This window comes from Pelophylax lessonae (assembly GCF_965119305.1).
Source record: "Pelophylax lessonae genome assembly, chromosome: 7".
NCBI lineage: Eukaryota > Metazoa > Chordata > Amphibia > Anura > Ranidae > Pelophylax > Pelophylax lessonae.
This window is the reverse complement of record NC_138774.1, coordinates 299032614-299044927: the sequence shown is the minus strand read 5'-3', so window position 1 is coordinate 299044927 and position 12314 is coordinate 299032614. Positions and strand designations below refer to the sequence as shown.

The window sequence follows — 12314 nt, the reverse complement described above, 5'->3', positions numbered from 1 at the left end:
ACCTATCGGAGCATTCCCCAGACATTACTAGTCCCCCAACAGATCACCTATCAGTATAATATAGAATAGTAAGCCGACCCAATCAAAAGTCTCCTTCTATGACTCCCATCCATCCTATCAGGTCATGTTCACCCCTTATAGTGCCTGTGGGGTCCTCAGGAGGAGCACAAGCAACACTTACTCTCAGAGCCTTCGCTGCCTTTGTTCCTCCTCGTCCTCCGTAGATGGCGGTTCCCTTCCTCCAGGTAGGACAGGTCTTCGGGGTTCAGGCGGTTTATGATGGGGGACATCTGTAAGAAATGGAAAGAATATGACGTGTTCAGTGTAGAATGGAATAAGAACAATCAGAGAGGAGGAAAGATCCTTATCACTGGAGATAAATTACTTGTAAATCCTTCTATATACCCAGTGAAATGACTATCCTCGGATGATACAAATCCTCCTACAAAAGTTGTACCTCTTTATCTGTAGGCCTCTCTCCTCTACAGACATTCAAAATCCTGCCAAACACGTAGATTATTCCCCTCACCGCACCCTTCATTATACCCATTGCATTGTGATGTATTTTAACCACTTCATTACCGCACTATAGCCAAAAGACAGCTACAGCGCGGCTCTGTTCCTGGAGTGCGCACCCGACACGCTCTGATCACCACGTCCTTCAGACACAGCAGATGACAGATCGCGGTAAAGGGCCAATCACAGCTGATCACAATGGAAACAGACTTGCCGGTTATCGGCAGTACTTTCCTCTGCTTTCCTGTCTCAGCGTGAGGAAAACAGATCCGGTAACCAGCAAACGTGACAGGGGACATTTACACTGATAAGCAGGGCGGCCCCATCAGTGACTCCTCATCGGTGCCCATCAGTGCTGCCCTTCAGTGACTCCTGATTAGTGCAGCTTATCAGTGACTCCTCATTAGTGCAGCCTATCGGCGCCCATTAGTGCAGCTTATCAGTGCCTCATTAGTGCAGCCTATCGGCGCCCATTAGTGCAGCTTATCAGTGACTCCTCATAGGTGCCCATCAGAGCAGCCTATTAGTGCCGCCCATCAGTGATATCGATGCCCATCACTGCAGCCTCATCAGTGACTCCTCATTAGTGCAGCCTATCAGCACCTATCAGTAATGCCTCATCAGCATCCATCAGTGCCCATCAGTGCATCCTCATCAGAGCCCATCAGTGCAGCCTCATCAGCCCCCATCAGTGCAGCCTCATCAGACCACATCAGCGAAGCCTCATCAGCCCCCATCAGCGAAGCCTCATCAGCCCCCATCAGCGAAGCCTCATCAGACCCCATCAGCGAAGCCTCATCAGACCCCATCAGCGAAGCCTCATCAGACCCCATCAGCGAAGCCTCATCAGCCCCCATCAGCGCAACTTCATTAGCCCACATCAGTGCAGCCCCTTACCCCCTATCAGTGCAGCCTCATCAGCCCCCATCAATGCAGCCTCATCAGCGCTCATCAACGCAGCCTCATCAGCCCCCATCAGTGCAGCCTCATCAGCCCCCATCAGCGCAGCCTCATCAGACCCCATCAGCACAGCTTCATCAGCCCACATCAGAGCAGCCCCTTACCCCCTATCAGTGCAGCTTCATCAGCTCCATCAGTGCAGCCTCATCAGCCCCCATCAGTGCAGCCTCACCAGCCCCCATCAGTGCAGCCTCATCAGCCCCCATCAGTGCAGCCTCATCAGCCCCCATCAGTGCAGCCTCATCAGCCCCCATCAGTGCAGCCTCATCAGCCCCCATCAGTGCAGCCTCATCAGCCCCCATCAGTGCAGCCTCATCAGCCCCCATCAGTGCAGCCTCATCAGCCCCCCATCAGTGCAGCCTCATCAGCCCCCCATCAGTGCAGCCTCATCAGCCCCCATCAGTGCAGCCTCATCAGCCCCCATCAGTGCAGCCTCATCAGCCCCCATCAGTGAAGCCTCATCAAAATTTTCTGTCTTTTTTTGTTTAGCAAAAAATAAAAACCCCGGCGGTGATTAAAGAGAAGTTCCACTCGCTCCCCCCAAAAAATAAAAGTCAGCAGCTACAAATATACTGTAGCTGCTGACTTTAATGTCGGCACCTAAACCGATTTTGGGTGCAGGCATTTTAGGTAAGGGAAAAATGGCAGTGAAGCCTTCCCAATGCGCATGCGTGAGCTGCATTGCACTTTATGATTGGTCCCCACTGTCTTTGTGTCCCAGAAGGCTTTGGATAATAGGAGGAAGGGCCAAACATCCTCATGGATTGCTGTGGCGATCTGTCCCGGAACTGGGAGTGGGCATGTGTCAAAACCAGGTACCCACTCCCCCCAAAAAAGTGTAAAATGTGGCAGTGGAAGGGGGGGGGGTGCAAACAAGTGGAACTTCCCCTTTTGGGTGAAGTTCTGCTTTAAACACAACCAAAAGAAAGCTTTGTGTGAATAAAATGTCATATGGTTACAGTGTTTCATGACCGCGCAACAGTCATTCAAAGTGTGACTGGGCAGGAAAGAGAGGGGGGGGGCGTGCCCGGGATTGAAGGGGTTAATATTCTTTTTATATGCCTATTAGTAATTTTTGGATGATTTTTTGTAAAAAAATACTTTTTGAGAGTTTGAAATATTTGTTGCTTTTGTTGTCCCGGAGGCATCATTAAACTTTGTGTTCTTCTATATAGTGACCTGGGGGTGGCGCCTCCCTCGGTGTAAATATATGATGCGATTTATAGGACACGCCCCCTTTCTGAAACAGTACACTGTATAGGATTGGATCCTGGCACTCGTCTTCATGAATGGAGGGAAGGGTGTCGGAATGTGAAGGCTGGGGGGTATTATTACTATTTGCTGATAAAACATGGAGATCATTCACACCGCTGAACATAATGGGGCTAAAATCCCAAATAATGGCCCATAATTACCCAGAAAGAGGCAATTCCCACTAGAAAAATAAGAGAAATCTCGGAGAGTGCCAAGAAAATCGGCAGAAGGATCCGTTCCTCTTCTCGGCAAATCAGCTCCATTTCTGTCCAAACTTGAATCCTCCGAGGACTGGGAGCAGCTTGTTGTTTTAGTGACTTACACAGAGAAGAGATAATGAAAATGCCGAGGGCTAGGCTGCTCCCCGGAAGTAAATAGAGGGATAGAAAGTGACACATTGTTCCTTTACAATAAGAATTGGAAACACTGAAATGAGTCCGTGAACTCGTGAACCGGGAAAAGCTGCACATTTGGAAGAGTTTGGTGACACGCAGCGGCACGCTCCGCTCAGTCCTCTGTCCTCCGCTCACCACTAGGAGGGGATCTACTGCTGGAAATCTGCAGATAGGAGAGACGGACCCATTCGGCCCGCAACCAACCAGATCTGAGCACCAGAGGAAACCGAGATCCATCATCAGCCATTCCATGATCACCCTCCGGAACCACACATTGTTCCTGCATTCACATGGATTGCAGAGCGTTCTATAGCGTAGCGTTCCGGGGCGTTCCATAGCGGGGCATTCTAAAAGGTTCTATAGCGGAGGCGTTCCATAGCGGGGCATTCTAAAAGGTTCTATAGCGGAGGCGTTCCATAGCGGGGCATTCTAAAAGGTTCTATAGCGGGGGCGTTCCATAGCGGGGCATTCTAAAAGGTTCTATAGCGGGGGCGTTCCATAGTGGGGCGTTCCATAGCGGGGCGTTCCACAGCGGGGCGTTCCATATCGGGGCATTCTAAAAGGTTCTATAGCGGGGGCGTTCCATAGTGGGGCGTTCCATAGCGGGGCGTTCCACAGCGGGGCGTTCCATATCGGGGCATTCTAAAAGGTTCTATAGCGGGGGCGTTCCATAGCGGGGCGTTCCACAGCGGGGGCATGCGGAGGACGAAAACGGAAGTGAAGTGTCTCCCCCCCCCCCCCAATCAACCAAATCCATTGCTTCAGGATCCTAGAAAATTAACCACTCACCTACCTATCAGGCACTTTTAACCCCTTCCTTCCCAGGTCAATTTTCAGCTTTCAGCGCTGTCACACTTTGAATGACCAGACAAGGAATCACTGCTCACTGTGGTGTAATTGCCTGGTGCATGCCCCGGCTCGCCTCCGTGAAAACTTGAAAAAAGGAAAAGGAATTGGCAGCACTCCGGGTTGAGTCAAAATCCAGATTTATTGACTGGACAAGTCATGATTATTACTAGTAATGATTAAGCACACAGTCAGTGTGTGAAACGCGTCTACCTTGTCACGATTGTCATTATTTGGATGTCCAGTCAATAAATCTGGATTTTGACTCAACCCAGAGTGCTGCCAATTCCTTTTCCTTTATCACACTTTGAATGACAATTGCGCGGTCATGCTACACTGTAAACATGACAGTTTTATAATTTTTTCCCACAAATAGATTATTTTTGGTGGTTTTTAATCACCACTGGGGTTTTATTTTTTGCAAACAAAAAAAAAAAACACAAAGAAAAGACCGAAAAAAAAAAAAAAAAAAAGGTAAATAAGTAATCTTTCTCCTTCACTGATGGGCAATGATAGGTGGCACGGATAGGTGGCACTGATGAGCAAGCACAGATAGGCGTCACTGATGGGGCAAAGATAGGTGGCACGGATAGGCGGCACTGATGGGGCAAAGATAGGTGGCACGGATAGGCAGCACTGATGGGGCAAAGATAGGTGGCACGGATAGGCAGCACTGATGGGGCAAAGATAGGTGGCACGGATAGGCAGCACTGATGGGGCAAAGATAGGTGGCACGGATAGGCAGCACTGATGGGGCAAAGATAGGTGGCACGGATAGGCAGCACTGATGGGCATTGATAAGTGGCACTCATGGGCAATGATAGGTGGCACGGATAGGCAGCACTTATGGACAATGACAGACAGCACGGATAGGCACCGATAGGTGTCACTGATGAGCAATGATAGGCGGCACGGATAGGCAATGATAGGTGGCACTGAGGGGCAGGCACTGATCAGCAATTATAGGTGGCACTCATGGGCAATGATAGGTGGCATGGATAGGCTTCACTGATGGATACTGACAGGCGGCACTAACGGGCAATGATAGGTGGCACGGATAGGCGGCAATGATGGGCAGGCACTCTATTGGCACACTGATGGGCACATATGGCATCTCTGAAGGGCACAGACTGGCAGCACTGATAATCCGTGCCCTGTACAGGTCTCCCCTGTGAGGAGATGCCGCTGATCGGCTCTCCTCTCCTCACTCTGTCAGTGTGAGGCAAGGAGAGCGGATAAATGGCACTTCTGTATTTACATGTCACTGGCTGTGATTGGACACAGCTGATCACATGGGTCTGATCACATGTGATCGGGGTCATGCCGTGTCTCAGGTACATGGTGCGACCACAATCGCTGGGCTGCATGCCAATCAACATGGACTATTTGTAACCATTCTGCTGCTAGCATTAGTAAATAGATAGGTAGGGAGATCCGGTACAGTGCATTACATTGCCCAAATAGGAAGTCCCACGAACCAAAAGATCAGCAAGGGGTGAGGAATTTGTTGGAAGCCGTGTACAGAACAAACATATAAAAGACATGGATCAAAAACGAGCGTACCTAACAGGCAACCCCCGACTCTACACCCACAACACTCGCCCAGCATCAATGCAGGACAGAGAGCCAGTTCACTCGAAGTCCAGGGGGACCAAACTTTGTCACACTTCCAAGGGCAGCCCCGACTGATAGAGGTTTTGCTTGTACAGCCGTGGCCAAAAGTGTTGACAATGACACAAATATTAAATTTTCACAAAGTTTTCTGCTCCAGTGTTTGTAGATCTTTTTCTCAGATGTTCCTATAGGATACTGAAGTATAATTTACAAGCATTTAATGCGTGTCGAAGGCTTTTTGTCTTCACCCACCTCTTGAGGATTGACCACAAGTTCTCAATGGGATTAAGGTCTGAGGAGTTTCCTGGCCACCCAAAATTTCCATGTTTGGTTTCTGGCCTAGGCCAAAATTATGGCATATCCCAGGAGTCATCATGGGATTAGGGGCTTTCTCAGCTAAGCACACCCTCCTGCCTGAGACAAGGGCAGATTGATTCCAGGAAGAATGGAGGGAGTGAGAGAGACGTGGATGGATGGAGGGAGACGTGGATGGATGGAGGGAGACGTGGATGGATGGAGTGAGGGAGGGAGACATACATGGATGGAGGGAGACATACATGGATGGAGGGAGACATGGATGGATGGAGGGAGAGAGACATGGATGGAGGGAGACATGGATGGATCAATGGATGGAGGGAGGGATGGATGGATGGATGGAGGGATGGATGGATGGATGGATGGATGGAGGGATGGATGGATGGATGGAGGGAGGGAGGGAGACATGGATGGATGGAGGGAGGGAGGGAGACATGGATGGATGGAGGGAGGGAGGGAGACATGGATGGATGGAGGGAGGGAGGGAGACATGGATGGATGGAGGGAGGGAGGGAGACATGGATGGATGGAGGGAGGGAGACATGGATGGATGGAGGGAGGGAGACATGGATGGATGGAGGGAGGGAGACATGGATGGATGGAGGGAGGGAGACATGGATGGATGGAGGGAGGGAGACATGGATGGATGGAGGGAGGGAGACATGGATGGATGGAGGGAGGGAGACATGGATGGATGGAGGGAGAGAGACATGGATGGAGGGAGACATGGATGGATCAATGGATGGAGGGAGGGATGGATGGATGGATGGAGGGATGGATGGATGGAGGGAGGGAGGGAGACATGGATGGATGGAGGGAGGGAGGGAGACATGGATGGATGGAGGGAGGGAGGGAGACATGGATGGATGGAGGGAGGGAGGGAGGGAGACATGGATGGATGGAGGGAGGGAGGGAGACATGGATGGATGGAGGGAGGGAGGGAGACATGGATGGATGGAGGGAGGGAGACATGGATGGATGGAGGGAGGGAGACATGGATGGATGGAGGGAGGGAGACATGGATGGAGGGAGGGAGGGAGACATGGATGGAGGGAGGCAGACATGGATGGATGGAGGGAGGCAGACATGGATGGATGGAGGGAGGGAGACATGGATGGATGGAGGGAGGGAGACATGGATGGAGGGAGGGAGGGAGGGAGACATGGATGGAGGGAGGGAGGGAGGGAGACATGGATGGAGGGAGGGAGGGAGACATGGATGGAGGGAGGGAGGGAGGGAGGGAGACATGGATGGAGGGAGGGAGGGAGACATGGATGGAGGGAGGCAGACATGGATGGAGGGAGGGAGGGAGACATGGATGGATGGAGACATGGATGGATGGAGGGAGGTAGGGATGGGGGAGCTTGCTGTGAATATTTAAAATCATTTAAATAGTGTTTTAGTTTGTGGAGCTCAGATGCAGTTCAGTTCCATGTTAAACACTGCAAGACATTAGAAGGGAGATCCGATGCCAAGGAGGTGGAACCCCGGGAACATGCCAGGACAATAAGAATGGTTCCAGTGGATTGTTTGGTGTACAAACACCTGCTGGTAATCAGCCGCTATCTGCAAATCATTGTGTGATGTCTGAATATTCATCGGATCAATCAGAGATCAGCACAGGGAACATGTCCATCCAGGAAAGGATTCTCTCACTGGATACTGCGGGCTGAGCAGAGGACAAGGACTGTGAAGACAGAAGCAGGAGAGTTTGGCACCTTTAGTCTAATGATAGGCTTTGCTGATTTTTAATACAAAGAAGTTATCACGACCCAATGTAGCGAATAAAACCGCAGCATCTGCATATTCCCATACACACGTATACAGGGGGGAAAAAATGATCCCCTGCAGATTACAAAGAAATGGCGGGTGTATAATTTTTATCATAGATGTATTTTATATGATAGAGACAGAATATCAACCAGAAATGATAGAAATGTTATAAATGGAGTTACAGTTCAGGGAGTAAAATAAGTATTTGATCCCAAAGCAAACCATGACTTGGGAGTTGGTGGAGAAATCCTTGTTGGCAAGCACAGACGTTAATTGTAGGGATAGGCCGATTATCGGCAAGGCCGATATGCACTTTCCCCGATATATCAGTATCGGCCCCGGAACTAGCCAATATTGCTGATATTTCTGTGACGTCATTCTGCCTTCTTAGGCCGCCTCCCTCGCCTTGAACAGCCTCATCTGGAGTCGGGACTAATCTCGCGGGAGTTTATCACAGCCATACACCCACCCAAATGTCATTGGCTAAACAAAGCGTCAAGGGGTAGACAGCCTCTGCACTCCCGCTGTGGTGAAACTACAATTCCCATCATGCCTGTACCAGTTTCACAACAGCGGAAGTGCAGAAGTTGTCTACTCCTTGACTAGGTCTAGGTGGCCTGCTTCCTGATTCGGGTCTAGGTGGCCTGCCTCTTGATTGGGGGGTCTAGGTGGCCTGGCCCCTGATTGGGGGGTCTAGGTGGCCTAGCCCCTGATTGGGGGGTCTAGGTGGCCTGGCCCCTGATTGGGGGGTCTAGGTGGCCTGGCCCTTGATTGGGGGGTCTAGGTGGCCTGGCCCTTGATTGGGGGGTCTAGGTGGCCTGGCCCTTGATTGGGGGGTCTAGGTGGCCTGGCCCCTTGATTGGGGGGTCTAGGTGGCCTGGCCCCTTGATTGGGGGGTCTAGGTGGCCTGGCCCCTTGATTGGGGGGTCTAGGTGGCCTGGCCCCTTGATTGGGGGGTCTAGGTGGCCTGGCCCCTTGATTGGGGGGTCTAGGTGGCCTGGCCCCTTGATTGGGGGGTCTAGGTGGCCTGGCCCCTTGATTGGGGGGTCTAGGTGGCCTGGCCCCTTGATTCAGGCCTAGGTGGCCTGGCCCCTTGATTGGGGGGTCTAGGTGGCCTGGCCCCTTGATTCAGGCCTAGGTGGCCTGGCCCCTTGATTCAGGCCTAGGTGGCCTGGCCCCTTGATTCAGGCCTAGGTGGCCTGGCCCCTTGATTCAGGCCTAGGTGGCCTGGCCCCTTGATTCAGGCCTAGGTGGCCTGGCCCCTTGATTCAGGCCTAGGTGGCCTGGCCCCTTGATTCAGGCCTAGGTGGCCTGGCCCCTCGACTCCGGTCTAGGTGGCCTGGCCCTCGATTCCGGTCTAGGTGGCCTGGCCCTCGATTCCGGTCTAGGTGGCCTGGCCCTTGATTCGGCCTGCCCCTTGTCTAGGTGGCCTGGCCCTTGATTCGGGTCTAGGTGGCCTGCCCCCTTGATTCGGGTCTAGGTGGCCTGCCCCTTGATTCGGGTCTAGGTGGCCTGGCCCCTTGATTCAGGCCTAGGTGGCCTGGCCCCTTGATTCAGGCCTAGGTGGCCTGGCCGCCTCTTGATTCAGGCCTAGGTGGCCTGGCCGCCTCTTGATTCAGGCCTAGGTGGCCTGGCCGCCTCTTGATTCAGGCCTAGGTGGCCTGGCCGCCTCTTGATTCAGGCCTAGGTGGCCTGGCCGCCTCTTGATTCAGGCCTAGGTGGCCTGGCCCCTTGATTCAGGCCTAGGTGGCCTGGCCCCTCGACTCCGGTCTAGGTGGCCTGGCCCCTTGACTCCGGTCTAGGTGGCCTGGCCCCTCGACTCCGGTCTAGGTGGCCTGGCCCTCGATTCCGGTCTGCCCCTTGTCTAGGTGGCCTGGCCCTTGATTCGGGTCTAGGTGGCCTGCCCCCTTGATTCGGGTCTAGGTGGCCTGCCCCCTTGATTCGGGTCTAGGTGGCCTGCCCCTTGATTCGGGTCTAGGTGGCCTGGCCCCTTGATTCGGGTCTAGGTGGCCTGGCCCTTGATTCGGGTCTAGGTGGCCTGGCCCTTGTCTAAGTTGTATAGAGAAATCCCGTTCTGCACAGATGTTGGATGAAAACGCACGGAGACTCAAATATTGACTCAACGCTGCGTTACGTCTCGCTGGAGAGAATAAATAAATAGTTAAGAGACGGGCTGGAGCATCATTTCCTCCAGGAGAGGGATTTCAGCTCCTCGGTTACTTTTTATCGATCATTCCCAGGAAGACCATTAAAGCGAAATTCAAGTCAAATTTCCTTGTTTAAAAATAACAAACGTTCTACTTACCTGCTCTGTAATGGTTTTGCAAGGAGCAGCCCCGATCCGCCTCTCCTTTGGTCCCTTGACAGCGCTCCTGGCCCCTCCCTCTTGCTGCAGCTTGCAATGAGGGCAGCGGAGCTGAGCCGCTGCTCTGTGTGTCCAGTCCACCCCTCCCCTCTCATTGGCTCACTGACTTTGATTTACAGCAGCGGGAGCCAATGGCTCAGCCAATCAGGAGGGAGAGCCCGGGACAGCCGACGTAAAACATCACTGGATCGAGATGGGGCTCAGGAAAGTATTAGGGGGGCTGAGGGGGGATCTGCGCACAGAAGACCTTTTATCTTAATGCATAGAATGCACCTTCTGCCTTTACAATCACTTTAACAAAGCTTCAAATCGACAAAAGAACAAAAACTGAAAGTCCAACTAAAGCTAGCAAATGTCTTCTAAATATCTGTCTGGAAACCCAGCAAATGATCCAAAGGGGCAAGGGGCAGTCGGGGACAGGGGGGGGCAAGGGGCAGTCGGGGACAAGAAGGGGTGGGGGAACACGGGGCAGTCGGGGACAAGAAGGGGTGGGGGAACACAGGGCAGTCGGGGACAAGAAGGGGTGGGGGAACACAGGGCGGTCGAGGGTGCGGGACACGGAGCAGTCTGAGGGGGGATGTGGTGGGGGGACACGGAGCAGTTGGGGGGGGTGGGAGACACAGTACAAGGTGCGATGGGGGGGCGGTCAGGGACAGAGGTACACGGGGGCAGTCGGGGACAGAGGGACACGGGGCAGTCGGGGACAGTGGAACATGGGGCAGTAGGGCACAAGAAGGGGTGGGGAAACACAGGGCGGTCGGGGGGTTCGGGACACGGAGCGGTCTGAGGAGGGGATGTGGTGGGGGGGGACATGGAGCAGTTGGGGGGGGTGGGAGACACAGTACACAGGGCGACTGGGGAGCGGGGGCGGTCGGGAACAGAGGCACACGGGGTGATCGGAGGGGGGGTGTGGTGAGGGGACACGGGGTAGTCGGAGGGGGTGGGGGACACAGTACAAGGGGCGATGGGGGGGGGGGGGCAGTCGGGGACAGAGGTACACGGGGCCGTCGGGGACAGAGGGACACGGGGCGGTCAGAAGGGGGGGTGTGGTGGGGGGGGACACAGGGCAGTCGAGGGGTGGGGGGGCACAGTACACGGGGTGATCGGGGGCGGTCAAGGATACAGTACACGGGGTGATCGGGGGCGGTCGGGGACAGTGGGACATGGGGCAGTAGGGGACAGTGGGACAGGGGGCGGTCGGGGACAGTGGGACACGGGGCAGTATTTTTAAAATTTACATTTTACTATCACTTTAGCCCCTTCCTGTTCCTTTAAAGTTCCTAATGCCCATTGAGGGGGTGGCTGTGGCAAAGTGGTGAAGGATTGGCGATCAGCGGACCTCCCTTTTCACTGCCAGATCCAGATGAATATTTTGCACACAAGAGTTGAAGAAACCCAGTAAATGATGGATCGGCCGCATTCATTCTGTTACATTTGCCGTAACTGACAGATGTTCTATTTCATCACAGCTTGACGATGAAACCACATGAAATAAAATTACAGCTTCTGGATGGTGTTCTACTAATATAATAATATCCCCAGGCCATTAAAGTCAGCTAAACGTTCCTAAGACGAGGTAATATCTCCACCGCCGGTGTCGCAATCCTCAGCAGAAGGCGAAGGGCGTTCCCAACTTCAGGATTAGTCCTGTCAGAGATGTGCGGTAAGGTCAAGGAGAATGTTGTATCATGCCATTCCTAACCAATTATGAATCTCTGGAACCTGAAGAGCGACTTCATGCAGGAATGAAAACGATCGTGCCAGTTTATAAACTCTTCATACAGTTGTGCTAAAAAGTTTGCATTCCCTGGCAAAAATGGGGAAATGTTGGCATTAATACTGAAAATCCCCCAAATGGCCCCGATGAAAAGTTTTCCTCCCCTGGAATGTTTGGCCTTGGTACATACACAAACAGTGACACACACATAGGTTACAATGACAATTAAAGGTTACTTTACCACATCTGCAACTAGTGTCAGTGTATAGTCAATGAGTTTGGTAGCTCACGTGAATGCACTGAGCAGGTTACTAAACCATTGGGAGCAGAAAAGAACTGTCAAAAGACCTGCGTAACACGGTAATGGAACTTTTTTAAGATGGAAAAGAATACAAAAAGCTATAGAAAGCCTCGAATATGCCAGTCACTACTGTTTCATCACTTAAGTGGAAATTTCGGGGATCTCTTGATACCAAACCAAGTTAAGGTAGATCAAGATGGCAGCCACAGCTGCCAGAAGAATTGATCGGGATACAAAGGAAAAACCCTACAGGTAACC

General features: G+C 52.5%; 1 protein-coding gene across 1 annotated transcript in view; it reads right to left on the bottom strand.

Annotated features, from left to right (window-relative positions):
- EDA (ectodysplasin A) overlaps positions 1-12314 on the bottom strand; it is a 149150-nt gene that overhangs the window by 64476 nt on the left and 72360 nt on the right. The window contains exon 2 of the mRNA XM_082263979.1: positions 182-290. Within this exon, the coding sequence (XP_082120105.1) occupies positions 182-290 (109 nt within the window). The remainder of the gene's footprint in view (positions 1-181; positions 291-12314) is intronic.